At 41.4% G+C, this 15,223-nt stretch overlaps 1 protein-coding gene across 1 annotated transcript in view; it reads left to right on the forward strand.

Moving 5' to 3' along the window:
- MSN (moesin) overlaps positions 1-15,223 on the forward strand; it is an 88,900-nt gene that overhangs the window by 52,516 nt on the left and 21,161 nt on the right. The window contains exon 2 of the mRNA XM_081115217.1: positions 6,907-6,990. Coding sequence (XP_080971343.1) covers positions 6,907-6,990 — 84 coding nt within the window. The remainder of the gene's footprint in view (positions 1-6,906; positions 6,991-15,223) is intronic.

Genomic DNA, 15,223 nt, shown 5'->3' on the forward strand with positions numbered 1-15,223 from the left:
CCCAGCTGCAGTTTGTTAAGGTAATTTTAGATTGCAAAGGGCCAGGATATTCATATGCAAAAGCCTCTGCGCACAGCTTGGGTGGGGCAGGGTCTCAGGGAATAAACAGGGCGGAGCAAACAACTATGGCTGATCCTCAGTCCTGCTCTAAGAAGGCCCGGGTTTCAGTGTCCCAAGGTAATCGCTGCAAGCACCTCTGAGAGAAAGCCGCCTTCGAGTTCCGACCGATGCCAGACAGTCCAGTTTCTCCTTGTAGAGTTTGGGTCCTCAGAGACTCGCCCAGAACTGGAGTTCAGAGCAGTTGGGAGCTGTGTCTCCCTCCCAATTGAAAAAGACAACCGTGTCCTCAGTTGCCAGCCCTTTCCTTGTGCGCCTCTGTACCTCTACACTTCACTTCCGCACCTCCTCTGACTCTCAGTGTGCTTTTCTCTTTCCTTCTAGTTGTAGAATTTCCACTCAGCCAGCCTTTCTGTGGTTCTGCATGATGTCGGTTTTGTCTTTATTTGTATTTTTGAAGTGGTTGTGCAAGGCAGCAATTTCACGTGTTTACCTATGGCATCTTGGTTTCTCCTCCATGTTTAATATTTTGAGCAAACTCCATACTGTTTTACATAGTGGCTGTGCCAATCTGCATTCCCATCAGCAGTGTACTAGGGTTCCCTTTTCTCCACATCCTCGCCAGCACTTGTCATTTGTTGATAGTAGCCATTCTGACATGTGTGAGGTGATCCTCATTGTCATTTTAATTTGCATCTCTCTGATGGTTAGTGACTTTGAGCATTTTTTCATGTCTCTTGGCCATCTGTATGTCTACTTTGGTGAAGTGTCTATTTAGGTCCTCTGCCCATTTTTTAATTGGATTGTTTGTCTTACTTTGTTAAATTGTATGAGTTCCTTACATATTTTGGATATTAACCCCTTATCAGATGTATCATTGGCAAATATGTTCTCGCATGCAGTGGGCTTTCTTGTTGTTTTGTTGATGGTTTCTTTTGCTTTGTAGAAGATTTTTATTTTGATGTAGTCCCATTTGTTTATTTTTTTCCTTAGTTTCCCTTGCCCTAGGAGAAGTATCAGCAACCATTGCTATGAGAGATGTCTGAGATGGTTTCTTCTAGGATTTTTATGATTTCACAACTTACATTTAAGTCTTTTATCCATCTTGAGTTTATTCTTGAGTATGGTGTCATTGGTGGTCTAGTTTCATTTTTTTTTTTTCATATACCTGTCCAAATTTCCCAACACCATTTATTAAAGAGAATTCATTCCCTTTGTTGTACTTTACATCCCCGTGGCTATTTTGTAACTGCCAATTTGTACTTCTTAATCTCTTTTCTTTAACAAATATTTTTGTTCAATATTTGGGCCTATGGGCTAAGCCCTGAAGATACTAAATTGACATAACCCCTGACTGACATGATATGCAAGAGACACTGGCTTATTTACTTTGAAAAAACCTTCCCGATAGGGTTTATTTTTTTTATTTTTATTTTTAATATATTTTATTGATTTTTTACAGAGAGGAAGGGAGAGAGATAGAGAGTTAGAAACATCGATGAGAGAGAAACATCGATCAGCTGCCTCCTGCACGCCTCCTACTGGGGATGTGCCCGCAACCAAGGTACATGCCCTTGACCGGAATCGAACCTGCGACCTTTCAGTCTGCAGGCCGACGCTCTATCGACTGAGCCAAACCGGCTACGGCTCCAATAGTGTTTATTAAAGAGAACTCATCGGCTATGGAATGTGGCCCTGAAGTCCCATCCCTTTCCTCAGTTTCTTCCCTTGGTGCTTTCTTCCAAAAAATCCTGTTCAGATTTGGCCCCACTCTGCTCAGGACCTCCAGGCTGCCTGGCCTTTGCTAACATGATTAAGGCCAAGCTTTCTAGTATAGACTTTAAGGCCCTCCACCTACTTACCTTCCCAGTTTCTTGCCTACTCTTCACTCTGTCAGCCTCATTCACCCTGGAGTAGGCCTGCATGTCTGCTTCTATGCAGGCCATTGCATCTCTGCCTCCTCTGGGGCATCACACATCTCTACCTAGGACATTTGGGTACTCTTACCCCCATTCCCACAGTCTCCCTTTTCCAAAATCCATCTTATCCTTAGAGATCAGCACAAATACCACTGAACTGTGGTATTTTATTTCCACAAAAGGTTTTTTCTGTTCTACTACAGCACTTCTCAGGATGTTTTTCTTTTATATAACAGTTTTCTATTATTCAGTAAGTGTGTTGGGGTCAGGAATTGGTCCTACACCTCTATTCTAACTCATAGTTCCTTAAACATAGGGTTCCATTAATACTGGGTAAACGAAAATTTATAGGAAGCTCTTTAACCTGGGATCCTTGGGTCTCCATGAGATCCATGGATATAATATGAAGTGTGAAGGATATTAACCTCTTATCAGATGTATCTGATTTGGAAGGAGAAAAATTACATATTGGTTTTCAATAACTTCTCACTGATGAAATGTAGTCCTTCTTTCAATTGTGAATGTAGGACAAAAAAAGTAGTAATGGCAATATCTGTGACTTTGTCACCAATGGAAATCAAAGATACTTTTATATCACAATTTAGTTATTGTAGCTTTCTCAAAATATTATGTATGCTCTGAAAGGACAAAGCAGAAACATACTCTCCTCCCTCTCCCCTATCTTGCCTTGTAGGGCTGGGCCCTCAGCCCAAGCCCCCTCCTTTTCTGAGTGACCACAAGAATGCCGGTATTGACCTAACTCCCCCAACCACCACCTGAGTGGACCAATGAAGCTCCAGGAATGCAGCTAAGGTCCTGATAAGGCTATAGTGGGGGACGGCCCAAGCCTCAGAATGTGCTGGTCACTTCCTGACCTTTGTGCTGTAAGACCCTGATGAAAAACCCTGACCTAAATGACCAATCTCTGTAACCCACGTCACCCCCTAAGCCCACCCAAATAACTAGCCCTATATAACCTTTGTTTTCTTGGAACTCGGGGCTCTCTCTTGCATCCAGTAATGGAGGCGGGGGTGGGGGGACCAAGCGAGCTTGTATTAAAGACTCTCTGCTTTTGCATCGGATTTGGTGCTCCCTGGTGGATCTTTGGGGGTTCTTGAAACCTGGGCATAACATGCTCAACACAAAGTTGAAATTATAGCAGTAATAACTAATAAGGTCAAGTCCTAGGTAATTACTTAAAATTATAATAAAGCACATAGTAAGTTTTGATAACTATTTCAATATAATTGGCTTCTTTTTATATACTTTATTTCATGTATTTACAAATATTCTGAAAAGGGTTCCATAGAATTCACCATACTGCCAAAAATGGCCCATGTCACAAAAAAGGTCAAGATGTAAAATGTTCCCACTTCTGAATCTGTATGCTATGCTATATGTGTCTCTTATATCCCCTTTCTTAGTATTGTTCACTTAGCCAACATCTTGTGTGTTAACATAGCCTTGGGTATTGGAGTGGTAACTCTAAGTAAGACAGAAACCTTGAGGTGAGAATGAAGTCTAGTGTACTAAAAGACTCACTCTCCCATTTCTGCTTTTTCCTATTCCCTCAATCATTGGTGTTTTGAGGTCTCTCCTGACCCAGCTCAATGGTGATTTGAGGCTAGATGTTGAGGCCAAATTTCAGCACATTGGGCCTCATTCCCCCTACCTTATGAGGCCCTATTCTAAGGAGGTCACTGGATTGGCAAGAAGCCTAGGGTAACACTGAGTCTAGGTGGCTAACCTTGCCCATTGCCTCCCACTAGGGTACTTGCCTTAACTTGTTCCTGCCTTCAGGGCCTTTCCTGTCCCATTGTCATTCCTGAAATAGATTTCCTCCCTGGCTCCCTGGTGAGATTTATTTACAAAGTTGTTCCCCAGGCCTAGTCCTCATTGAATTGTTTAGCTAGAAAAATGGCTGTCTGGCCTCCACTTCCCCCACTAACTGACCCCTGGGCTCAGGAAAGACTTAGAGGTGTCAAAGACTGATAAGGCTTAATGTGTTACCCATTCCATGGGGATTTGCATATTTGACAATTCTACTTTTAGTCTCTCCCCACCCCAATAGTATAAACAGTAAGTCAGCATCCTAGAAAATGTAGAACACACTCATAAGATCACCATCCTAAAACCAAGCCTAACTAACACTTGGACATGATTCCAATCATCTCTCTATGCTTAGTTTTTACAAAATTGAGCTCATGCAATCTTGGTACTTACTCTTCCTCACTTCATATTACTGAGGTATTTTCTCTGGGTATAAAATACTCTTCATAAACATTTTATAAGATTATACTAGAGGCCCTATACACAAAGATTTGTGCAAGAATAGGCCTTCCTTCCCCTGGCTGTTGGCACTGCCTTAGAGCCGCCTTTCTTCCTTCACTCTGGCCTGGAGCCGCCTTTCTGCCTTCGCTCTGGCCCGGAGCCGCCTTCCGCCTTCGCGCATTGCTCAGAGGCCCGGAGAGTCCTGGCCCAGCCGCCACCATCTTTGTCGCATCAATTTACATATTCCTTATTGGCTGTGGGCGCCACCATCTTTGTCGTGAAGTGATGGTCAATTTGCACATTCTGTCTTTATTAGATAGGATAACAAGCTATCTTGTGGTTGTGCCATATAGAGTACTTAAGTAAAATGTCCAACAATTTTAAAAAGATCTTTGATTTCTTTTAGTGAGAGACATTTTACATTTTTATATAAGAAGTGTGTAGCATATTGGCTTAAAGTTGAGGTTTGGACCTCGATCTAAATTCAAACCATGTCTTCCTCACTAGTAATGTGACTTTAGACAAATATCTACTTCTTCATCCTCAATGTGGAGATGATACTTTCTACTACACAGGGTGATTGTTTTTTTGTTTGTTTTTAAAATATATTTTATTTACTTTTTTACAGAGAGGAAGGGAGAGGGATAGAGAGTTAGAAACATCGATGAGTTAGAAACATTGATGAGAGAGAAACATCGATCAGCTGTCTCCTGCACACCTCCAACTGGGGATGTGCCCGCAACCAAGGTACATGCACTTGACTGGAATCGAACCCGGGACCCTTCAGTCCGTAGGCTGACGCTCTATCCACTGAGCCAAATCAATCAGGGCAGGGTGATTGTTGATACTAAATTGGGTGGTGTATATGAAGTGCATAGTGACTAGTAAGTCTTCATACATGAAAGCTGCTACTTATTGTTGCTATTACTATTATTACCACCTGAAAACTACCAAGTTTTCAGCCAAAGGAACAAATCTGTACTGATGAAATTTCAGCTATCATTGACTTGGGCTAAGAGATCTATTCATAAAGGTGGAGGGTACTTTTGCTAACGCCTATTGAAACGTGGAAGTTGGGGAGTGGATCTCTCCTTGTAGGTTAGCCTCATGAAGTTTGAAGAATAAAATTTGCGGATTAAAAGGACTTGTTAGTAAAAGGGTGGAAATTTATTGGAAGCAAATACAGACTCCCACGCAGGGAAGGGTTCCCAAGGGGGTAACCAACTAAGCCCCTTTTTCTAAGGTTTATAATTGCTGTAGTTCTTTGCCTCTTCATGTTCCCTTCTAATTGGACCCTTTCCCCATTTTATGACTTTGTGCTTTTCTAATTGGTCACTCTTTTGCAGAATATCAGCTTCAAAGTCCAAAACCCATGTAGTACTCTCCTCTTTCTCTCCCCCTTATTTTGCAACATTTCTCTATCTCCTGTGAACATGTTTCCCTCTTTCCAGTATTTGTCAACATTTCTCTATTCTCTGTGAAAGTATGTCTTCCTCTCCTTTTATCCTGTGGCACTTTTCTATTCTCTGTGAATGTATGCCTTTTGGTGGCTCCAAGCCCTCACCTATGCATTCTTCCCCCATGGACCCTCTTTATTCCTAAGATTCTCTAAACCTGCTTCTTTTGCCCCTAGAATTCTTTTCACTATGAAATCCTGCGAATGGCTGCCTGTTTTTGTTTTTATAATCTGGGCCTCTCTCTGTTCCTTTTCTGTCTGCTGACTTGGCTTTGGTAGCACCTCTTTAATATACCTACCTCTGCTGAGGCTTCTTTCCTGTCTTGCACCTAAGGAGACCAGTGAGACATAAATACAAGAAGTATTAACAATGCAAATTAGTATCAGTACCAAAATGGTCCTTGGATATCGCCTAGTTTTTGTGACTGATCTTTATCTCCATGTATGCCCTAGAACAGATGAGGGGAACTAAAGTCCAGGAAAGGCATAAGATATATGCAAGGTTATAGATTAAGTCAGTTGTAGTGCTAGGCTTGGAATGCAGTGTTCTTTATCCTGTCCTTAATTTCGTGTTGCAAAGACCAATGCTTCAGAAAATCCAGGCTGTAAATCAGAGGTGTAAAGAGGATGCTGCAGACTAGAGTAGGTGCTGGCTAGAGTAGGTTGGGAAGGCTTCCTGGAAGAAACACAGTCAGCACTTGCTTCCTCTTGATAGTAAGCTGTAAATTTGTTTGCCCCTTGGTAAGCATTGCTCTGTTGCTATGTTGTTTTGTCTTTAGTAGTAAGCTGGTTGGAAGCAGGGGCTGTGTTATTGTTTGTTTCCTCCAATATTCTCCCTTCCTTGCCACCAATATCTAAATTGCTCAGGTTCTGCCTGGCTGGTGTAGCCAGTGGTTGAGTGTTGACCCAAGAACCAAGAGGTCATTGGTTCAATTCCTGGTCAGGGCATATGCTAGGGTTGCGAGATCAATCCCCAGTAGGGGGCATGAAGGAGGCAGCCGATTAATGATGTTCCTCTCTCATCGATCTTTCTCTTCTTTCCTCTCTCTTTCTAAAAATCAATAAAAACATATTTCAAGTAAAATACATTGCTCAGGTTCTTAGCACCTAGTTCCCTCTTCTGTGGTTGAGCAGATACACTTGTCCCAGGCTCTGCTGAGCACAGACCCAGACAACTAACTTGCCTCCTTTGATTCATCCTAGATCAATGTACGTGTGACCACCATGGATGCAGAACTGGAGTTTGCCATCCAGCCCAATACCACCGGCAAGCAGTTGTTTGACCAGGTAAGGGATGAACCTATTGCCCTTAAGCCTCTTTCACTTCTCTTAATTGCTCCCACCACAATGCCTGCTTCTTGAGAATTTCTTTTCCTACTCACTCCTCTAAGATAGGTCAAGACAAAGGCTAACCCTGGCCTTAATAATAAGAAGAAAAAGTTTAACTTTGCCAACCTGCACCTTGGATGGCTCCGATTAATTCTATCCTTGATCATGAACATGGCAGAATGGAGAAGCAAGTGGGGTATTATTCTGTGCTAGATGCTCTAAAAATGAGGGAAGATGGTTTGGGGGCAGGTACTGGGTGAAAAAGGTGAAGGGATAAAGTAGAAATTTGGCCCTAGCTGGTCTGGCTCAGTGAATAGAGCGTTGGCCTGCGGACTGAAGGGTCCCGGGTTCAGTTCTGGCCAAGGGCACATACCTGGGTTGTGGGCTCGATCCTCAGTGGGGAGCGTGCAGGGGGCAGCCAATCGGTGATTCTCTCTCATCATTGATGTTTCTCTCTCTCCCTCTTCCTTCCTCTCTGAAATCAATAAAGAAATATATTTAAAAAAATTGGTAGTTACAAAATAGTCACAGGGATGTAAAGTACAGCATGGGAAATATAGTCAGTATTATTGTATTAACTATATGTGTTGCCAGGTAGGTAGGTGGGAACTTGAAATATCAAGGGAACATTTTGTAAAGTATATAATTATCTAACCACTATGTCATACAACTGAAACTAATACAAAATAATATTGAATGTAAACTACAATTGAAAAATGAAATTAAGAAAATAAATATGTTAGCACACTCTGAAGAATGTAAGTGATCTGTTCTCCATTTTAATGATGAGGCTAAGAAATTAAATAACTTAATTGCATCCAGCTGGTATCTGGCTGGGATTAAACCCCACAGTCTTGGTACTGCACCACATGGCTTCTGTCACATATTCATTGTTGTTTCCTTGTACACAGAAACTAACTTATTATCGCTGAGGTTGTATGCTCTATGTACATTTCTCTCAAAGGAATATTGGGATTTATAACACTCTTGAAGATGATGAATGCAATAGGAGGGTGTTTCATCTCCTGTAGTTTTGCCATGGAGATGATATTGATGTGGTTATTCCTGTTTCCAATCCAAGTGGTATCCCTTTGCTGAAAATCATCATTATCAGAAGGGATATACTATATAACAGCCAGGTGGGGGCCACAGAATTTTTCAACATTCAAAGACTCTCCAAGGACCAAGGGAAATGTCTCATCTGTGACCAGACTTTCAGGACTGAAAATGTGGTTCCCATTTCCAGTGGCTGGGATTCTTCTAGATAAGCTTTTATTCCTTTTCTTCACCAGCCTCTGGTAAGGTGGTGGTCTGACATTGTCCAGGATGTTAGGATTATATATTACCTTGATGCATTTTCCAAGCACTCTTGTTTCCCCTTTTCCTTTGCCCTCAGAGTCCCTCTATAGTCTGAGAACTTCCCTAGAGTTGGGAAGGTAAAGAAGAAAGACAAAATATGTTATATTTAAATGAGATGAGTCTATTCCTATGATATCTCTGAGTGGTGAAGGGAAAGACAAGGAGAGGATAGTGATGGTAAGGGGCTGTTTTCTACCAAGCTCTCCTTGTAAAAGGAAGGAAGGGATGGCTGGAAATCTGAGGAAACCTTGGTTGGGCATGCCCCTTCAAGTCCCTGATGTCACATGGTAGACTGAAAAAAATTATTGTTTATGATGAATACAGATGAAAGATAACGTTTGTTCAGGGCTTACTTTATGCCAGGTACTGTGATAGACATTTTGTATACTATATCATTTGACTATCACAAAGCCCTTGAGTATAGAAATTAGTACTGGCCCCATTTTACAGATGAAGAAACAGAATCTTCATTTTCCTAGCTAGGCCTTGTGGAAATTATTGAACCTCTCCTGGTTGGTATTTTCATCGCCCCCCCCCCCCAAAAAAGGTGGTCTAATACCTAACTAAAAGGCTTTTTGAGGTTATGAAAAGAGTATATTATTTATATCTCACTTGTTAGCCAAAAATTTGTTATAGTAGTTTATAATGATACATAAAATTCAAAAGGATAAATTAGAAATAGCTGAGAAAAACAATAAGGAAATACAAATAGGGAAGAGAGAGTGAGAGAGGAAGGGAGAGACACATTGATTTGTTGTTCTATTTATTTATGTATTCATTGGTTGATTCTTGTATGTGCCCTGGCTGGGGATTGAACCTGCAGCCTTGGTGTATCGGGATGGTGCTCTAACGAGCTGAACTAACCCAGCAAGGATTAGCAGAGATGTAATAAATGATAACTCCCAAATGCCATGAAACTTCTTGTCTTGTTAATCACATAGAGTTGGGGCTTGAAGATCCTCAGAGTATATAACTTTGAATTTAGCTGTAATTTGCTTCTTCTTTGGAGTTTTGTTTTGAATAGTGAAGGGTCATCATTAATATTTAATTTGTAAAATTACAAACTAGTCAGAGGAACATTTAAACACACATTTACTACAATTAAAGTAATATGCTGACATTCACATAGCTTACAAGTGATTACAGTGCTAGTCTGGAATGACTGAATGCATTTTGATTATGTTAAAGCTTTTCGTTCTCCCCTTATATGAAGGTTTTATATTGGAGGACTTTTAAAGGAACAATCTGGTGAAATTGAAAGGGCACTGGATAGAAAGTTAGAAATATTGGGCCCTAAGGCTGGCTCTACTGCTAGTTCTCCTGATACCTTACACAAACCTCTTCCTTCTTTGGGCCTCAGTTTACCCATCTGTACAATGTCTAACTGATCTCTCAAGTCTGGTTATCCTTCAGAAATTTATCTCCAGCATTTGTTTCTGCATTCCATATCTTTTCCATTTCTAACCCACTGTTTGGAGTTCATATGGCCCCTTTCTATAAAAAAAGAGGGGAATGCCTCGCTTGAGTATGCTTAGCAGTTGGCATATGTGTGGGGAGAGGGGAAGTTACCTGGAATGTGGAATATTTCTTCCTGGACAGGCTTCTTAATGTCTCTGGAACAAAAGGGAGAAAGTGTCCATACACTAGAAGGCTGTTTGGACCTTTGCTTCAGAAAGCAATATCAATCTGAGCAGCTGCTATAGAGGGGAGAGTATCAGTCAGTGTGGATTTTATGGTGTAGCTGGGAACCAGAGGCTTCTTCAGACTTTACCCAGACTTCTTCCCAGAGCCCTGGTTTTATACCCTACCCTTCTCAAGCCATTGCCTGCCCTCAGCACTGGAGGCTTTGTTCATTTGCATTGGAGGGAAGATAGTTGTGGAGGGTGAGAAAGGCATAATTTAGAGCCTAGGGCAGGAAAATCCTTAAGCAAAAAAGTTTATTAATTTCAGAAAGCTACAAGACCAGCAATTCTTTGTTTACAAGTAGTGTTGGTTTGGTTTGTGTACTGTAGGTGTGGTTCTGAGGGAAGCCCAGCTGGTAAGGAGCCCTGGCCAGATTGATATGCTAGTTCTGAAAGATACTACTTCCCAAAGAAAGCCTTTGAGAGACTTGAGTCTTTCATACTGGTTGAGGAAAGGAAAGGCAGAAAACCAAGAAGTTTATGACTTCCCATCTGGAAGATCAGTGATGTTTTGAGAAATGTCATTTACTGAGCACCTATTATGGAGTAGCCCTGGCTAACTGCTTTAATTCTCACCATGATCTTCCCTAAGATAAGTGAAGAACACGCTCTATGTTATTTAGTCTATAAGTTGTTATATGGAGTTCCAAAAATAAAGACTTGACTGCAATATTTAAACTTTTCCTCACTACACTACTCTGCTTAGGGTAAATGAGGCTGTGTGGCTTGGAGAACAATCAAGAGAAGATGTATTCTCTTGTTGGGGTCTCTGAGGATCTCTCTTAGGAAGGAGAGGGGCAGTCGTTCTGTGAGATCAGAAGGAAGTCCATAGGTGAAAACTACAAGGAAACCCTGGCTGATGTGGCTCAGTTGGTTGAAGTGTTGCCCCATACACCAAAATGTGGTGGGTATGATTCCCTTAGGGTACATAAGCAACTGATTGGTGTTTCTCTCTCTTCTCTCTCTCTCTCTCTCTCTCTCTCTCTCTCTCTCTCTCTCTCTCTCTCTCTCCCTCTCTTCCTCTCTATAAAATCTATTTAAAAAATCTTCCAGGAGAAAGATTTGAACTCAGAGAAGGAATTGAGCATCTGACACCTTTGGGGCCAAGGCAAGTCTAGGCAGGAATCCACAGAAGTATGTGTTCATAGGCTATTAGGGGTATACTCTCTTCCCACTAAATTGATGAGGCATACGGAAATTCATTCTGTCTGGCCTTGAGACCTATCATTCAAGGAGGCTCTCCCTATGGAACTGGGCCTAGGAGGAAGGAGTTGGACCCTTGGGAGGGTTGACAAAAGCTCTAGGGCCATCCTGGAACCAAGCGATTATCTAGCTGATGATCAGAGAGGAAGCCAACTGGAGAGGAAGCACCTTGTTGGTACCAGCAATAAACAACAGGCAATTATGGGAAGCCCTACCTTGAGGAGGCCCAAGGACTGCTGAGAAATGGTATTGAGGTTCATAGTTCCTCCACTTTACCTTTGTTTTTTCTCACAGGTAAGAAGGGGAGAGAACATGTTTTACAACAGCATTCTGTCACTTAACTCCCTGTCTAAAGCCTAGAGTTCTTCAGATGGTTCTTGATTACCTCGGTGACACTAGGGGGCAGTGCCGCTACCATGAATTCCACTTTGAGAAACCTCTGCTTGGCTCCTTCCCAGCCAGGGGCTCTAGCTCTACCACTAGTCTAACTTTTTTTTTTTTTTTAAGAATGCAATTGTCATATATATAATTTGTTTCAGAGAGGAAGGGAAAGGGAGAGAGAGATAGAAACATCAATGATGAGAGAGAACCATTGATCTCGCTTTCTGCATGTCCCCCTACCAGGGATCAAGCCCGCAACCTGGGCATGTGCCCTCACCGGGAATCAAACCATGACCTCCTGGTTCATAGATCGAAGCTCAACCATGGAGCCACACCAGCTGGGCCTCTAGTCTAACTTTACCTACCCCCTTCCCTCAAGATTATAAGCTCTTGAAGAGAGGTGAGACCTCAGAGCATACATTCATTCATCTATTCATTGGCTTACTCAATAATGACTGAAAGTCTACTGTGTATCAGGAAAGATCTCTACACCCATCAAACACTATCTCTGCCCTTAAGGGAAATAAATGTAACTCTGCCCCACTTAGAATGAAGGAAACACTTTTGGAGCTCAGGTTGTATATAGAGATGGTGTATAGAGCATGGGATTCACTGTTGGCCTTGGGTTCAAATTCTGTTCTTATTTCAGTGATTTTCAACCTTTTTCATCTCAGGCACACATTAACTCATTACTAAAATTCTGCAGCACAGCAAAAAAAAAATTAACCCCCCCCACACACACATATTTTTGCCAATCTGACAAAAAAAGAATAGGTGTAGTTTCTTGTTGTTTTGTTTTTAAATATATTTTTATTGATTTCAGGGAAGAAGAGAGAGGGAGAGGGAAATAGAAACACCAATTATGAGAAAGAATCATTGACTGGCTGCTTCCTGCACGCCCTTACTGGGGATTGAGCCTGAAACCCAGGCATGTGCCCTTGACCAGAATCGAACCTGCATCTTTCAATCTACAGGCTGATGTTTTATCCACTGAGCCAAACCAGCTAGGGCAAAAATAGGTATAGCTTTGATTCATTCACACGAGATGGCTATTGTTGTGTTGGCTGTTGTCATGTTTTAAAATTTGACAATCTAAGGGAAAAGCGGTCAGTGCCCCTGACCAGTCAGGTTTGCATGTTTTAAAAATTCTTGCAGCACACTGGTTGAAAATTGCTGCTCTATTTAGCTGTGTGAACTTGGATGGCTCATTTAACCCCTTAGGACTTTACTTTCCTCAGTAAAATGGTAATCACACTAATCTCAGATATTTTTGTGGTTTATTTAATCCCCAAATAAGCAAAGTACCTGGTGCATAGCAGGCATTCTAATGTTGGTTATTCTTATTCAGGGCTAAATAAGTAGGTGAAAATTGCCCTGGAAGTTCAGATAAGAGAGCCATGAAACCAGGTAGCTTTTCTGACTCAGTAAAGTCATTAAGATTTGTGGACTCTGCATTGAAGGCAGCAGCCCTTTCTTTTTTTTCTTGCATTTTATTTTATAAAATAATGGATATCTATTATTACAATTGTAATGTCTCCATCTTTTAGATAAGTAACTGAGGCTTAGGGGGGGGGGGGAAGGCCTGTTTAAGGTCGGATAGCTAGGAAGTAGTATAATGCCTTGAATCAAGCCACATACCATTTTCAGTTTCCCAGTGCCTTTTGTCAACTGTGTCCTCTGTGGCCTCCTTTTTCTTTGCCTGTTCCCATTGTGAGGGGAGGAAAGTTTGGTCCCTAAACTTAGAACTCTAGCTGAGTATGTTTTGTGGTATAGAGCAGGTAGCCATTTGAGCACAGGCAGTGTGGAGTAGCATAAGTTAATGGCAGTAACCCCTCCTGGAACTTTACAGTTGTGCATTGATTTGCTTTTAGGTGGGTGGCTGATGTAGCTGCTGCCAAGCCTGTAATGGGATCTCAATGGGCTTCAGGTGTTTGGGCATTGACGCAGTTTTACAAATAATTCTTCACACACCTTTCCTCTTGAAGCTTCAGCCTTGCTTTCTGACCCTGCTCTGGGCTTCTGAAGTGGCTGATTCTGTCACTAATTTGTTTAATTAGATAGATGCATTGGGTATATGGGGAGGAGGTGCTCTGGGCTTCAGAACTGACCTGATCTCCCCTTTCCTCCACAGACCTCAGATATAGGCAGCCTTCACATAAGAAAGATAGGCAAAAGGGGGTTCTTTCTTACATCCAAATACTTCAGGTAATTAGGGAAGATTTTCTCAGAGGTAAAATCTCTTCCCCTCACTGGGTCCCAGTTTTCCAGTTTATGCTGCTTGAACCCTATAGTACAGTGGTCGGCAAACTGCGGCTCTCGAACCACATGCGGCTCTTTGGCCCCTTGAGTGTGGCCACGAAGTTTCAATCGCACTGTACATGCGCGCCCGCTCGTGGTATTTTGTGGAAGAGCCACACTCAAGGGGCCGCAGTTTGCCGACCACTGCTATAGTACTCCAGAGTCTCTTTGAGGGATTTGTATTGTAGGGCTGAATATAATCCACAACCCGTGTCTTACAAACTGAAACCCTAGTCCCTATAGTATATGTGTCAGAATCTAGGAGGTACACATTGCTGTGGGATGAATGGGATTTAGTATCTGGGAGCAGCAATTGTACTTATAGATGCTATCTATTTCATTTTTAAAACATCATTATTTAAACAGTAGACTGTAAAATTTACAACAAATGATTATGACTAAACCTGAGGCTTTAAAGAAATTCTGGCTTGCAACCATCTATTTATATCATCCCCTGCTTTGCTCCCTCCTTTTGGTCCCTGGGTATGTGCATCCTTTATTTATTTACTTTTTTGTGTGTGGTTCCATTTAGTCTTTCATATGGCAGGGAAGATAGGTAGGTAGGTAAATAAATGATCAACTTGGACAGATAGTGATATTCATGTAGATGGTTTGAGTATATATTTTATATGTTCTCTCAAATAATTTTCTCTCCCTCTCCCCCATTAAATAATTTTAGAGAATGAGAAAGGAGCTAAGGAAACAGAGGTACACTGAAATTTAGAAACTTGCTCAAATTCATATAGCTAGTAAGCAGTGGAGCCAAGATTCAAGCCAGATGGTCTACTTTCAAATTCTGTGCTCATAATCACTATGCTATGTATGATACCTCTCACAGTATGTATATCTGATCAAAAGTTCTCAAATTCATCACTACTGCATTCATAGTCTACTTCTTGGCTGATATTTCCTTCCATGGTATATACACTATTAATATCACATAGTATTAACACTATTAATAGTTATCACTGTTTTATGCAGTGAAAAAAGATTATACACACACACATAGAGACACAAAGAACAAAGTGTTATCTTTGGAGAAGGTACGAGATGGCACACATAAACAGAATTCAAGTGAGATATCCACAGGCAGCTTAATAATATGTAAGGTAATGTCATGCTTCAATACATGATCTACAAATCAGTTCCTAGAGGTGTTTGGTGCAATAATAAACACAACACCTTCCTTCTACTATGTTTACTTAAAAAAGAAAACATTAATCCATTATTTATTAACATTATCCAGATTTTTATTAACTTAAATTGAC

Source organism: Myotis nattereri (assembly GCF_964212035.1).
Source record: "Myotis nattereri genome assembly, chromosome: X".
NCBI classification, from domain to species: domain Eukaryota; kingdom Metazoa; phylum Chordata; class Mammalia; order Chiroptera; family Vespertilionidae; genus Myotis; species Myotis nattereri.